Below are 16,346 nucleotides of genomic sequence, written 5' to 3'. Positions count from 1 at the left end.
CTCCCAATCAGAATGGACTGTCTGGGAAGGAAAGAGAGCATTAATAGAGCGTTGTTTTAGCTGATAGAGCTTCCTTAAACTGAAAGAACACTAAAGGAAGTGAGGGTTCTCCAAGTTTCCTTTCCTCTAAATTTACATAAATTGTGCAAGAACCATACAGTTTCCTGGAATTTTGGTTCATATTCCAAACATCTCAAAATAATTCCCTGTGCCATGCTAAATAGAAAGGAAGCAGATGAAAATCATAGGAGAAAAATTAAAGAATATAGGAAGCTTAGAATAACATATAGCGTGTCAAAAATCAAACCGACAAATGAAGTTTTGGGTAGTTTCCACAAATAACTGCATTTGTTTTTCTAAGATTATATTACCAATTGAGTCCAGAACTCTCTGATTTGCTCGTTTCTCCCTCTGGAAAGATGTACAAATGAAATAAGAAGAACATTAAAAATAATAAAGGTAAAGGCCGGGCGCGGTGGCTCAAGCCTGTAATCCCAGCACTTTGGGAGGCCGAGACGGGCGGATCACGAGGTCAGGAGATCGAGACCATCCTGGCTAACACGGTGAAACCCCGTCTCTACTAAAAATACAAAAAACTAGCCGGGCGAGGTGGCGGGCGCCTGTAGTCCCAGCTACTCGGGAGGCTGAGGCAGGAGAATGGCGTAAACCCGGGAGGCGGAGCTTGCAGTGAGCTGAGAACCGGCCACTGCACTCCAGCCCGGGCGACAGAGCAAGACTCCATCTCAAAAAAAAAAAAAAATAATAATAATAATAATAAAGGCATGAAAGAGAAGGATTAAAAGTTCTTGTTCCCATAGCAACTGCACAAACCACATTTGCACTAGACAGGCCATTCCTTAGACATGCATCTGTTTCTTGCCACTTATTAATTTCTGGGAAAGCACAAAACACACTAATAAAATCACAACTCCATATGATTTGACTTTGGGAGGCCAAGGTGGGTGGATCACCTGAGCGCAGGAGTTTGAGACCAACCTGGCCAACATGACAAAAATCCCATCTCTACAAAGATACAAAAATTAGCCTGGCATGGTGGCACACACCTGTAGTCCCAGCTACTTAGAGAGCTGAGGCAGGGCAGGAGGATCACCTGAGCCTGGGAGGCGGAGGTTGCAGTAAGCTGTGATCGCGCTACTGTACTCCAGCCTGGGCGGAAGAGTGAGACTCTGTCAAAAAACAAACAAACAAACCAAAAAAAAAAAAAAACACTACATATGATTTGAGACCAACATGTTATAGTTGCCTAGGTAATAACAATCTTATATTTCCCTTGGGAAACTGGCAGTGCTAGCTTTATGTGTATATTTTTCACATTGTGCAGCAGAGTGAAAATAGCTCTCATCTCCCATAAGATTAGGATGTAATCTGGATAATGTCTTTTATGTAAAATGCTAGATTTATTTAAAGAGGTGGTTCTCCAGATCTCCAGGAAAAACCAGACTCTATGAACAAAAGAGTAACAGTTTAAATAAGAACTCACTCACTAAACTAAAGGTAAATGATATTGGGGGGGGGAAAAAAAGGTTCTCTCTTCAGTCCTAGGTGGAGATCCAAGGATTCTGGCTACTCTTTGGTGAAAGTTTTTGACTTCTGCCAAGAAAATAACACAAGAATTGGATTAAAATGAAGCTTCACAAGAATAGGGACCTAGACCTGGGCCTAAGGCCTAGTAGCATTCAATAAGAGAATAGGGACTTAGAGTGGGCCTAAGGCCTATTAGCATTCAATAAATATCTGCTAAAAAACTGAATGAATACACTTCTCAAAGAATCAAGAAGTTGGAATCTACAAAAGACCAGACAGTATACTCTAAAGGACTTTTTTTTTTTTTGAGACGGAGTCTCGCTCTGTCACCCAGGCTAGAGTGCAGTGACGGGATCTCAGCTCACTGCAAGCTCCGCCTCCTGGGTTTAGGCCATTCTCCTGCCTCAGCCTCCCGAGTAGCTGGGACTACAGGCGCCCGCCACCTCGCCCGGCTAGTTTTTTGTATTTTTTAGTAGAGACAGGGTTTCACCGTGTTAGCCAGGATGGGTCGATCTCCTGACCTCGTGATCCGCCCGTCTCGGCCTCCCAAAGTGCTGGGATTACAGGCTTGTGCCACCGCGCCCGGCCCTCTAAAGGACTTTTTAAGACTTGTCCCCTAAGCTGAACAAAGTTAACTTCTGTATTGTACCTGCCCGGCTATATAAATATTCTGTGACTTCTGAGTCTTTTTATATATACAGAATTTCTGCTCACTTTAGCCTGATTGAAGAGTGCATAGTTGTTTGACTTATAAAGTTACCGAATGCCACAAGAGAGAACTTCAAAATGTGCCTTAGTTCATGGGTTGGCGATAAAGAGTTGATGTTCTCTGGTTTGCTGAATATAATTCTAAAGTTTTATCAAAAAAAGTTGATTTTTATTTTTTATTTTTTATTTTTTTTTTGAGAATGTCTCGCTCTGTCACCAGGCTGGAGTGTAGTGGCGTGATCTCGGTTCACTCAACCTCCACCTCCTGGGTTCAAGTGATTCTCCTGCCTCAGCCTCCTGAGTAACTGGGACTACAGGTGTGTGCCACAACACCCAGCTAATTTTTGTATTTGTAGTAGAGATGGGGTTTCACCATGTTGGCCAGGATGGTCTCCATCTCTTGACCTTGTGATCCGCCTGCCTTGGCCTCCCAAAGTGCTGGGATTACAGGTGTGAGCCACCACGCCCAGTCAAAAAAAAAGTTGGTTTTTATAAGAAACACTACTAATAGCCAAACCAAAATTCCAAGAATGAAAATGTTGTCTTTAGGGGAAAAACAATGAGGCCATCAGAGAGTCTACTGGGTTCCCATGGTGACATTTGTTTCTGATTATACGTATATAATATTAAATACTCTCTTCTGGGGTTTTAAAGACTTTTAAGAAAGGGAATGAGCCAGATTCATTTTCTTTCTAATTTTTGATATCCAACAGCATATTTTCTGGCCCCAAGAGACTGTTTGTGGAAGAGACAATTAGAGAGGGCATGTGTGAGAAACTATGTGTGAGAGATGGTGTGTGCGAGAGGTTGTATATATATGAGACAAACTATATGTATGTGAAATCATGTGTGTATGAGAGAGATTGTGTGTATGAAAGATTGTGGGTGTGTGAGAAAGACTCTGAGAGTCTTCTGACTACAGACAACAGGAAACAGATCTTTAAAATAAGCCTATGGGATTCTGCCTATTTTAATTCCTTTTCTGAGCCTGAAAACATTTTAATAGAAGGTCCCAAATAACTCTTACTCTTCTCCATGTGTACACATGTTTACTTTCCATATTTACTTTTCTGATATTTTACCTATACAATAACCCATCGTTTTCTCAATGTACAGATAAGGCACACACAGAAAAAAATATGGTATTTTATTTAAACACCCCTCCATTTTCCTTGAACAAAATGGATAGGGTAGTACAAAAAAATTACAAATTGGATATATTCCCCTTACCACCCACTAAGAAAGATGTATTCTTACCCAGTTATAGAAAGATACACCATTTGATACACCATCAAACGACGCAAGGCTCCAACAAAGTACACACACGAGGAAGCACTCCACAGAAAGGGACAAATACACAGACCTTCAGTGAGACACTAGGAAAGGAGGCTAAAGGAACAAGAGGGACAGTGAAATGTGTGTTCCTTGAAAAGGATGGGCAGGTACTCAGGCAAGAACAGGGGGACCCTGCTGGAGAGTGTAACTGGGTGTATGTGTGTTTCTCTCTCACATGCAAACCCACACACACTCATCTCTTACATACATGCACTCTCTCTTAAATATATCTACTGGCTCTCTCACACTAGTTTCTCTTTCACACTTGATCTCTCTCAGTTTCTGTTGTTCCCTCATACACTCTCTCTCTCTCACAGTCTCTTGCATACACATACAATCTCTCTCTCTCTCTTTCTCTCTCTCTTTGAGACAGGGTCTGGCTCTGTCACCCAGGCTGGAGTGCAGTGGTGTGATCTCTGCTCACTGCAGCCTCGACTTCCCGGGCTGAAGAGATCCTCCCACCTCAGCCTCCTGAGTAGCTGGAACCAAAATGCCACCACCACGCCTGGCTAATTGTATTTTTAGTAGAGACGGGGTTGCCCAGGCTGGTCTCCAACTCCTGGGCTCAAGCAATCCGCCCACCTCGGCCTCCCAAAGTACATACAATCTCTTATATGCAGTTTCTTTTCTATAGAATCTCTCTCACACACACAAATGACGCTCAACGTCTCTCTCACACTAATGGTTTCTTACACACGCACAATGTCCCTCATAAATACACACAGCCTCTCTCATCGTGTATAATCTCCCTCATGCAGTCTATGTCCATAGTTTTTCACACAACCCCCTTCTTCTCAGTCTGTCGGCCTCTCAATCTCTCACACACCCCCCCAACACACACACACACACCTCGTTGGCCCCGCCCCCTGTCTTGACCCCTCCCCTGTATGGCTCCGCCCCGACGGCCGGGGGTTGGGCGAGCCAGTGACAGGAGGGGCCGGGCTGGTACTTCAGGCGCCCAGGCCGGCGGGGCGCGCTCCGGAGGCTCCTGTCAGCGGCGGGTACGGCGGATCCCAGGGCAGCCCTCGGGCGGCGGCGCTCCCTGGTGCGTCGCGGCGTGGTCCTCCGGCGGCTGTCCAGGGCGGCAGGAGTTGGTGGCGGGATGTGCTCAGTCGGGGAGCTGCTGCGGGGCGGCGACGGCTTGGAGCGCGACGAGGACGGGGACGCGCTGGCGGAGCAGGCGGCGGCAGGGACCGAGCGGGATCCCGGGGCGAGCCCGCGGCGGCGCGGACAGCGGCTGAGAGAGAACGAGCAGGTGAGCGCCGGGGAGGGCGTCGGCGGAGCGTCAGGGTCGGGGCGCGAGCCCCGGCCCAGCGGTGGAGGGAAGGGCCGGGCCGCCGCGCGCCCGCCGCCAGCTCTGCCGCCGCGTGGGGCACTGGCTCCGCCGGCCCTCTCTGGCTCTCTGGGAAGCCGCCGCCGGGAGCGGTTAGACGGCGCTCCCGGGAGGAACCGCGGGGTCGCGCGAGTGCGGACGCCAGCGCCGCCCCGGGGTCGCGTGTCTGACGGGGTCAGCGTGGCCAGTCCCCTGGCGTCCGGCAGAGGATTCTCAGGCCGGCGCCCAGGGCTCGGAGGAAATGCCCTCCATAGCGGTGATTTATTTAAAAGCCTCACTTGTAAACACTTCTTTTTCAACTTCGAGTCCGTGCCTTGCGCCGGGACTCCCCTCCCGCCCTCCATCTTGCGTTTCTGAGCCCACACCTAGCGTGTCTGGAAGGTGTGGGTGGATTCCGTCCAAGGGCAGCGCTGAAAGCATGAGTAGGAGCGGGTGTTACAATGGATGTCTTGACAGGGACTCTCCCAGAGCAAGTTCTTCACGTAAACACAGATGAGATCAAAGCTTCAGTTAAAAAGTGGAGAGGCAAGAATATTGCTTTCGGTTAGTATTATACTAAAGAGAAGTATAAGAGGCCAGCCATAATAAGGGAAAAGAGAAGTTGGGTAATTTTTTAAACTCGCTGAGTTTGATCTCATTTAAATAAAGTGTGATAATGGTCATTATAACATCAGATACCTTAAAGATTAGGCAAAAGGTTTAATTTTAAAATTGAATTGTATGTTGGATGAATTTTCTACAGCAAATACAGTATTTAGACTTTCCAAATACCTGAAGTAAGCTGATCTTTAGAATCACGTTAAGGAGCAGGAATTCAAATGATTATTGGCCTTTATTACAGCCTGTACTGTTAGAACAATTAATGCCTGTCTCTCCTCATCTTTCTTCATTTATCCTTTCTGTCACATTTCACAAATTCCAGTATCATCACTAAATGCGTTAATAGATGTGTACCTTATATTGTTTCAATAGGTTACTTAGGAAACAGTAACACTGTGTAGCACACAAAATATGCCTTAGCGTTAGGTTTGATCACCACGTGGAGTGTAATTTTTCATCTGTGACAATATAAGAGAAAATGACTCAAGCAAATAATTTGGTAGCTAGTTCTTCTGATTCCATTCCTAGTGGTTTTTCCCGTTAACTGTACTCAGTTGCTCAAGGGCTTGGTTTCCTCTAGCTTAAATTGCTCAACTGGAAAAGTGAAGAAGACAGCACAAGAATTCCTTTGGGGGTGGGGAGGGGTTGCATCTGAGCAGGGGTTTCCAAAGTAAATTTTCAAATGGTTGTAAGGGAGCATATAAAATACTTCATTTAAGCTTCTGTGCACTTCATTAGTATGATTATGTAGACATCACTAATAGCACAGAATTGCTTATGTTACAAAGTAAAAAGATAAAACAAAAAATGAAATGTGTATCTTAGAAAACAGGTATCACTTTGCATACCTGCTCCTTCATTGAATGTCATGAAAGTTCATTTCCTGTACTCCTTTGAAGTGTTATTTTATCATTCTCTTTTTGCCTCAAAATTTATTAATTTATTCGAAGCCCCCATACACAATAATTGAAAATCACTTCTGAGATAGGCATTACCTACTACTAGCACCAAAGAAGATTTTGTCAAGAAGCCAAAATAAGCAAAACTTGGTGCAACCCAACCCATTGGTGTAAAAAGCAAACTTTTCTGATAAATCGTTTCTTGGTAATATTATCATAAAGCCTGGCTGTTTTTTTTCAAGTCCTGTAAATGTAAAACTGTTATGCATTACATGTGTGAAGATATTTGAGGGAGAAATGTAATTAACAACAATGGAACATATCCCAAGGACTCGTTTTATTTAGCTTTTATTTAGGGAGATGATTTTTGTTTGTCTTGTTGGTTGTTTTAAGGATACAAGGACGCCAGATTACAAATGGAATATTTTTGAAAGATTGGTTTCTAAGTTAATGATTTAGAACTTAAAGTGAACTTTTCCATGAAAACAATGATATAAACAGAAACAGAACGAAAACTAATTAGCTGGAAATGAGACAGAGGCCATCTTCCTGCCGTCTTTTCTACTTGGCACGCTCACTTGGTGTTCCAGAGTCATGGATAGGCTCATGGATATTGAGAGGAAATTAGAGGCAGGAGCTAGCAGAGGCGCTCCTTCTAACCCGGAAAAGAGCTATGGTTGTATGCTCTTGAACTCAGTAACTCCAGAGGCACCTGACTTGTGCTCCTCTAACTCTTTCAGTGATTTTGTCAACACCTAATTTTCTGTATTAAGTCCCTTTCTATTTCTATTCCCCTCACAGAGTTTGCTCTTTCCTGATAATTTGATGGAGGTTTCTTTCTTGGGCTATTTCTCAAGCTAAAGCCTCCTCCACATACATCCCTTCCTTCACTGATTTTTCTTTCAACTTCTATCTGAAAGGTTCATTCCTTTTCCTTAACCTGGAAGGCTCTTCGATCAGCTTGTTATTATAATATCGGAACAAAATGTATCTTTATTTTGTTATTTATTTCATATAATACTGAAATGCTAGTATTAACATAGGTGTTTTATTACTAGTTAAGATATTGTCTGCATCATTTTTTACAATTTGTCCTTAGATGCTACTCCATTTGAGCAAAAAATGAAGGTTCCTCTGTCCTGGCCTGAGTCTTTCCAGGTAGGGCGACTGACAAAGGAGGCCTGGTTAAAATCAAGTCACTTAAGAAAGAAGGCATTGGGAGAATGAGTCAAGTCCCATAGATGAAGAAACTGTGCCGGGTTTGAAGTAGGATCAGGTGTCTAAAGAGAGAGAAGCAAGGGAAAGAAGGAATTTCAAGGAATGCCCAAGGAACTGAAGAGACAGGACATAGCTATTCCATATATATGTTGGTAATTGTGTGCATGAGAGATGATCCAAGTATGTTCCTGAGGGTGAATGCCAGGTGGCTTTACGTAAGAATTTCTGTGCCTTGATGCATAGCTGGAAGGCTAAACATTTCCAGTCCGTTATTATATATCTTAAATGTCAATAGCATCTGATTAGATGTGGCACAATGTACAGGTCACTTACAATCTGAAATAACCTAACATGACCCTCTTACCTAGAGAATAGGGAAGTCCCATTATCCTTAGATTGACTTTAGAATTATTAACTCTAGCTTTAACATCTTTATGATTATAAAGGTAATGTGTGCTTTGGAAAATTAGAACTATAAAAAGATCTAAAGAAGAAAAAAGCCTTTGAAATCCCACTCTGAATAATATTTTGATATCAAATATGAAACATTTGGTATTACTACAGTATATTCATTTGTCTATGTGTATATGCATATATACACACTTTTTTTTTTTTTTTTTTTGAGATAGGGTTTTGCTATGTTGTGCAGGCTAATCTCAAACTACTGGCCTCAAGCAGTCCTTCCATCTCAGCCTCCCAAAGTACTGGGATTACAGGTCTGAGCCTCTGTGTCCAGCCACACACGTATTTTTAACATGTTTTAATATAAATAGAATTTTGTGTCTTCTTTTACAAAAGGTTGTGTCATTTTCCCATGTTATGGAAATCCTATGTGAAAACTCTCTTTAGGACTGCCAAATAATTCATTCCCCTAACACCGCACATTGAAGTTGCTTCAAGCTTTCTTTTATAAATCATGCTGTATAATCTTTTATCGTATTAAGAATTATATTAAAGTCTATATTAAGTTTTTTTATTTTTGTTGGTATTATGAAAAGGATTTTTTCCATATCATTTATTTCTGGTGTCTAGCTATTGACTTTTATGTATTTCATTTTAACTGGCCACCTTTCTAAATTTTATACTGGTACTAATAAATACTAGTGTATCTCTTAGACTTGATTTTTTGCATCTTCTAGGTATATAATTATCCAGTTTATAGATAAGAATGATTTTGCTTCCTTTCAAATGACAATGTCTCATTTCTATTTCTTGCCTTTTGCAATGCCTAGAACTTTTAGAACAATGCTGGCTCATAGATAAATTTAAGTAAATAAATGAAGGAACTTCTGTAACAGCACTTGCCAAAGTGTGTTCCATGAGATGAGCTGTAAAAAAGAAACAAAATGGGGGGTCAGTGAGGGGGCCCATGCCTTTTTATCTGTCAGTAGAAATATGATTAACAGTACAGATTCCAGATCAGGGATACCTGGGTTTGCCTTTTATTGACTGTAACTTTAGGCAAGTAACCTCTCTGGGCTTCAGTTTCTGTGTCTGCATAATGGAAATAATTGTATCAACTTCATAGGATTATTGGAAGGATTATATGAGTTAATAATACGTGAGATGTACTTAGAGCAGTCTCTGGCACATAGCTAGCATGTGAGTGTTAGCTGTTAGACCTAATTTTGAACCAAAGTCCTAACTGAAACAAAATCTGAGAAAGGCAATTTTAAGTTTTCCAGCCTTTGCAATTAGAAAAACACCTTAGGAGAAAAGCAGAATAGAATAGTGTTAATATAGTTTAGATGTTTGTTGCCTCCAAATTTTATACTGAAGAGTGATCTACAGTGTTGGAGGTGGGGTCTCATGAGAGGTGTTTTGATCATGGGGGTAGATCCCTCATAAATGGCTTAGTGCTATCCCTTTGGTGATAGGTAAATTGTCACCCACTTAGTTCACACCAGATCTGGTTGTTTAAAAGAATCTGGAACCTCTTATTCTCTCTCTCCCTCTATCTCCCTCCCTCCCTCCCTCCCTCCTTCTTGCCATGTGACACTGCCTGCTCTCCCTTCACTTTCCACCATGCTTGTAAGCTTCCTAAGGCCCTTACCAGAAGCAGATGCCAGCAATATGTTTTCTGTACAGCCTGCAGAACCATGAGCCAAATAAACCTCTCTTCTTTATAAATTATCCAGTGCTATATTATCTGTGTCTGATTTTTTTATAGCAATGGAAACTGACACAAGTATTCCTCATCTTTAATGTGCATAGGAATCATCTCTTATTAAATGCAGATTTTGATTCAGTTGGTTTGGAGTGAGGTCTGAGATTTTGCATCTCTACAAGCTCCTAAGTGATACTGATGCTGTGCCCATGGACCACATTTTGGCAAGGGAATGGAGAATAAGCAAGTCAAGATACTGTATTCACCACACTTGCCCTTCAACATAGTATCAGTAATACATACATATGAAGTTGTTTAACTATTTTCTTAGAAGTGTATATTTAAACTCTTGGTAAAATATGAGAAGCCAATAGTTGTTCCCTAGGCCACATTATTTGCTGTAGGTCCTACAGCTAACTCATGCTAGAGCAGACTAGAACCCAGGTGTCTGAACACCAAAGCTAGTTTTTTTTGTTTGTTTCATAAATACAAAAAGCACATTACATGATGGAAGAACAGTCTGACAAATTTTCTGCCCTTCTTTAGATTGTGTAGTTCAAAACTAAATACTAGCTTATACTCACTTCCTTGCACATATTTTAAAAGCAGTTTGCAAGCAATATTGTAACAAGTGCTATGAACTTAGATGAATTCTGCCCTAACTTAATCTCATCTTGTTCCTAAGGACATCCAGTCACTAGAGTAACTCAGGGAATAATTTTGCATTTGATAGGCATCTTTTGTTCATTTTTTTAAAATCATCCTGACTGGAATTTCTAAATCAGTGGTTCTCAACTGGGGGCGTTTTGTCCACAGGAGGCATTTGACAATGTCTGGACATTTTTTTTATTGTTGAGACTAAGGGGGTGGTACTGACATCTAATATGAAAAGGCCAGGAATGCTGCTAAACATCCTATAATGCTATAGTCCCCTACAGCGAAGTATTGTCAGGCACAAAATTTCAATAGTGCCAAAGTTGAGAAACAATACTCAAAATATGTAAGGGTTAAAGTCCTTTGAGTTGTCAAAAGTAATTACTCTGATAATAGATATTCCAATAGATAGTTTAAAATTGTTTATTTGCTTGAAACCTGTATTTTAAACAGACTTCCAAATGATCCCTTTTCTCTGTGTCTCTTCTAGCAACTCCTCAAATGCAACTTGCTGTTATTTTGCTTTCTCGCACATTCCTTTTCTGCCTTTCTTTCCTACCAACCACCTACTTTCTGTCCCTGTTGAGTCTTATTGTCCCATGTGTTTTATCCTTCTCCACCCATCTCGACCACTTTCTCTTCTTCTGCATACATCTTCCCCTACCTCTTCCACTTCTTTACAGAAGCTGAGCATTATGAAACAATGAAAAGGGGTTTGAAGTATGACAGATCTAATTTTGAATCCTGGTTTTACTACTTTATTAGCCCCCGTGATCCTGATTACTTAATCCCTCAGAGATTCAATTTCCTCATTTGTAATGGGTATAATGCTACCCACTTCTTAAAGTTTTTATGAAGATTCAGTCTCATTTTGTATGTAAAATGCCTTAACACATGGGAGGTAGGCCCTCAATAAATATTTGCTCCTTATTTTTCCCTCACCTTTTCTATTTTTTGTCTTTTTCTCTGATTTTCCTCCTCTTATTTCCCTCAACTAACACATCATAGAACTGTTTTTAGTACATGTAATTCTCAAATTTATAGAATATTTATTGAACAAAGTGTTAAGATTGTCTTTTCTAAACATTAAATACATTTTTTCACAATCTTTAAAGAAAAAAGTAAACCTGTCAACCTAAATTATGTTGTTTTTTATGTAGATCTCTAGTTGTTTTTTTTTTTCCCCTTGTTGCTCACTAATCCTTGAAAGGAAAAATACCCACCTCCTCTGTACAAACTGTTCTCAGTTTCCTATTCAAAAGAAGAGATAAGGCAAGATTAAAGGGAAAAACTAAAAGTACCATGACATCAGTCTTGCTGTAACCAAAATATGTAGAAGTTCTGTGTCTCCATTCATGTGTTCTTTAAGACTTAGCAAAACTATCCTCATTTTCTGTCTTTTCTGGAGTCATCATCTTATCTTGCAGTAACAGCCACCTATCTCCAAAACCCTTGTTTCTACTAGTTATGTTTTATTTCATTGTGTTTGTGTGTTTAAGAGAATTAATAAGATATTTGAAGTGTAGCTTCTTTTGAGCAGATCAGCCAAGTTTCTAACTAACCTGATGCAGAAGATACTTTGTATCTTCTAATCTTTTTCCCTATACCCAGTGTTCCCCCCTCCCCACAACCATTTAACTTCATTGGCAGCTGAGTCTTATCTTGGCATAGGAAGAGGAAGTGATTGGCTTTATTTCTTGCTAGTTTCTTATGGCAACAACTGTAGCTTATCAGGGTTCTAATCAAAAGGAAAGCAAGGTACAAATGTTTTTAACTTTATGGAAAATAAAGGATAAAATTATTATTAATACTTAATATCTAAACATAATGTTAAGAAAGTTAAATTCCCATTGTGGTTTTCACTATATTTATTTTCATGTAACTTTTTAAATATCTGTGTTTGAGAATTTCTTTTATTTCCTCTTCCAATTAATCCAAAATAATTTAATTTTTGTTTTGATTAAACAAAAATTTAATCCTCTTGATTAAAGTTTTACTTAAATGTCTGCAGATGGTCTACAGAGGTAGGGAATTTAAGTTTGATGTTGTGTGATTGTGAATTCCATCAGTCTGACTGAATTGAGGATTTCTTATTCCATGAGTTTTAGAGGTAATAACAACAGAAGTGAAATTTTCACTGCCACAAATTGAGAATTGAGAAGGAAAGTCATTTTTCAGGAGAGATACTTGATTTTGACTACTTTTTTTCCCTAAATTTGATACTTTTTTTTTTTTTTAATTTATTTCTGTTTATTTTTGAGACAGAGTTTTCCTCTGTTGCCCAAGCAGGAGTGCAATGGTAGGATCTCAGCTCACTGCAACCTCCACTTCCCAGGTTCAAGCAATTCTTGTGCCTCAGCCTACCAAGTTCCTGGGACTACAGGTGCATACCACCATGCCTGACTTTTTGTATTTTTAGTAGAGATGGAGTTTCGCCATGTTGCCCAGGCTGGTTATGAACTGCTGGCCTCAAGCAATCTGCCTGCCTCGGCCTTCCACGGTGCTGGGATTACAGGCATGAGCCACTGTGCCCAGCCTGGCTACTTTTAACGAATAAGTTCACCCATCTTGTTGTAGCATCTAGCATATTGTCCTGCATATACAAGGTACTAAGTAATGTCACCAGAGATTTCATATTTTTTTATTAAAAAAAGGAGGTTTTTGAAAAAGTATAAAATGTAGAAATTTCTTAACCTGCAGTTTGAAATCAAAAAGAGGCTTGGGCAAGGCACGGTGGCTCATGCCTGTAATCCCAGCACTTTGGGAGGCTGAGGCAGGTGACCTGAGGCCAGGAGTTCGAGACCAGCTTGGCCAACATGGTGAAACCCCACCTCTACAAAAAAATACAAAAATTAGCTGGGTGTGGTGGTGAACATCTGTAATCCCAGCTACTCAGGAGGCTGAGGTAAAAGAATCGCTTGAACCCAGGAGGCAGAGGTTGCAGTGAGCTGAGATCATGCCACTGTACTCCAGCCTGGGCGACAGAGCAAAACTCTGCACCCACCACCCCACCCCGGCCCCGCCCCAAAAAAGAGGCTTCAGTTAGGCATATTCTTGAATTCGTGGCCACTATCATATATCATTAGTTTATGAGAAAGCCCTTCTCTTATTATTTTTCCATTGCAGAACCATTTCTGTCACTACAATAGCAGATTGTTCCAATATGTTTGTTAGATATTACTAAATTGAGTGTATCTTTTTGAACATACCTGGTGGTTTCATTTGTTGTAGTTTGCCATTTATGGACTTAGTAATTTAAAAATATTGAATCCCGGTAGTTAAAATGAAAAATGATGCAAATTTTGAATATTTTCAGTTTATAATCATTTCAATTAGACTAAGGTCAGTTGGAAATTCCATTTGGTTTTATCCCATCCCCCTCAAAAAAATCTTTTCTTTTATTGTTCTTGTACGTAATTAGTGGCGAGGTAAGTATGAAAACAATGGCTATGCTATAATTTTCATTTACTGATAAATGACAAGTTATAATGATAAAGAAGTTATAAATTATGTAATATATAATATAATGCTGTTATTAGATGAAGCCTTATATAGGTAGTAAATTTTTACATTTAATTATATCATTTTTTAATGTTTTGTAGGAAATGAAAACTGCAACTTCTTATAGAGTCCAATAAATAGGAAAATATGTCCAGCCTCACTAGAAAGAAAAGAAATGCAAATTAAAACAATTAGGCATGATTTTTCACCTGTCAAGTTGTCAAAGATTAAAAAGATGAAAGGTGTGGGTTTAGAGATACAGTGTATAAAATACTATATGGCTATATGAGATATAGTGTATAAAATACACTAAAAATTAGAGGTATAAGCTAGTTCAGTATTTCTAGAAGGAAATATGATATCAAACCTTATGAACAGATACTATTATTACCCCTACTTTAACATGTACAAATTGCAGAGCAAGGAGGTTAAGTAACAGTGAAAGTATAGCTGCTAGAAAGTTGCAGAGTTGAGATTCAAATCCATGCTTAAAAGCCCTAAACTACCAAGCTAGTGTTTGGCCATGAAATCAATTTAGTGGATTTTAAACAGGATAGGATAATATGGAAATTACTAGAATACATCACACATGGTATGCGTGTCACTTTGTGGAACTTAATATGTACTAGTTCAGGATATATAATACTGTATATTTTTTTTTTTTTTTTTTTTTTTTTTTTGAGACAGAGTCTCACTCTGTCGCCGGGGCTGGAGTGCAGTGGCCGGATCTCAGCTCACTGCAAGCTCCGCCTCCCGGGTTCACGCCATTCTCCTGCCTCAGCCTCCCGAGTAGCTGGGACTACAGGCGCCCGCCACCTCGCCTGGCTAGTTTTTTGTATTTTTTAGTAGAGACGGGGTTTCACCGTGTTAGCCAGGATGGTCTCGATCTCCTGACCTCGTGATCCGCCCGTCTCGGCCTCCCAAAGTGCTGGGATTACAGGCTTGAGCCACCGCGCCCGGCCAATACTGTATATTTCTTATTGTGGATGACAGTCACAATCACTGCAGTAGCACAGACAGATCAATTCTATCTCAGGTGATGTACCTGGAACTCTTCCCCCAGATCTTCCCTTGGCAGGGCTTCATATCCCAGCATATCTATTACTTTCTCAGAAAGTTCAGCTCTGACTACTTTGTGGAAAGAACCTCCCACCCCATAATCCTCTCTTCCACTAGACTGTTTTCTTTTCCTCATAGCTCTTCTTGCTAGTTGGAATTATCTTCCTTGTTAGTTAATATGTTTATTCTCTGCCACTCTTCACTGACCTCTCCACAGGCACACTCTAAAATGTAGAGTGTGTGTCCAGTCCCCATGAGGACAGAGATTACATTATATGGCAAATGTTTCAGAAAATTATTTGGGCATCTCTGAGCTACTACAGATGAATCTGTCAAAACTTCTATTCAAAAACATACTTGCTAGTAAAAACTCAATTGATGTTTTTGCTGAAGAAATGTGAAATTACCATGACAGAAATTAGTTTTCAAGAGGGAGAAACTTGGACTTTGTGTATAACAGGAACATGTCCTCTTATCAGAATTAACAGAAGAGGAGCTAGTGATGTTAGTTGTGCATTGAGCTTAAAAGATTTCTGTGAAACATTTGTAAAATTGTAGGCAAGGATGTAGTCCTTGAAATGCTGTATTTAAAAATATCACAATATAAAGAAGGTAAAAGGCTAATACACATAGAAACTGGGGGTATTAACTTGTGTTGCTCTAAATTTTGAATTCTGTTTTTTGTTTTTTTGAAAATAGGATAGTAAGAAACCCAGATAGTCAGTGAAGCCCAGAGCTAGTAGAAAGACAGTGAATAAAATTCTTATCAGCCATTTCAATTGTGACAATGTTAAATTATAATTTTCAAAAAGGTAAAAGTATGGCTCTCATTAAACATAAAAGGAACACGTGTTAAATATTTTATGTAACTCATTATTTAGAGGGAACCCAGTAAATGTTACAACCTTTTCAAAGAAGAAATCAAAGAACTTAAAATGTTTATGGAGAAGATATGTTGAAATGGATTTCAAAACTGGCTTTTTCCACAGGCAGAGAGAAGGAAGTCAATTGAACCTTAACTGGAACAGAATTTATTCCTGTAGATAAGAATATTTTTGCATTGCTCTCAATTATCTGTAATTTATAGACTTTAAAATAACTCAGAGACCATGAAGACTAACAATGTTCTAAACAATGCCGTAGAGACACCCAATAATTTTTTTGGCTTATTCTAAATAGATAAAGATAATTTAATATTTCTCCACATCCTCTCCAACACCTGTTGTTTCCTGATTTTTTAATGATTGCCATTCTAACTGGTGTGAGATGGTATCTCATTGTGGTTTTGATTTGCATTTCTCTGATGGCGAGTGATGATGAGCATTTTTTCATGTGTCTATTGGCTGTATGAATGTCTTCTTTTGAGAAATGTCTGTTCATATCCTTT

General features: G+C 39.9%; 1 protein-coding gene across 2 annotated transcripts in view; it reads left to right on the top strand.

Annotated features, from left to right (window-relative positions):
* The first annotated feature begins 4,120 nt into the window (after nt 1-4,120).
* FAM241A (family with sequence similarity 241 member A) overlaps nt 4,121-16,346 on the top strand; it is a 46,447-nt gene continuing 34,221 nt past the window's right edge. Inside the window, exons 1-2 of one of the 2 annotated variants that reach the window (XM_017881383.1) lie at nt 5,089-5,464; nt 7,520-7,578. In XM_017881383.1, the coding sequence (XP_017736872.1) occupies nt 5,362-5,464; nt 7,520-7,578 (162 nt within the window). In that variant the 5' untranslated portion in view covers nt 5,089-5,361. Of the gene's footprint in view, nt 4,844-5,088; nt 5,465-7,519; nt 7,579-16,346 lie in introns of those variants that run through there. The other variant, XM_017881384.1, reaches the window with a different exon arrangement.

The sequence above is a fragment of the Rhinopithecus bieti genome, unplaced genomic scaffold (genome assembly GCF_001698545.2).
Source record: "Rhinopithecus bieti isolate Rb0 unplaced genomic scaffold, ASM169854v2 scaffold_12077, whole genome shotgun sequence".
In the NCBI taxonomy this organism is placed as follows: Eukaryota; Metazoa; Chordata; class Mammalia; order Primates; family Cercopithecidae; genus Rhinopithecus; species Rhinopithecus bieti.
Note: the sequence above shows the minus strand (reverse complement) of the source record. Positions and strands in the feature narration are given on the sequence as shown.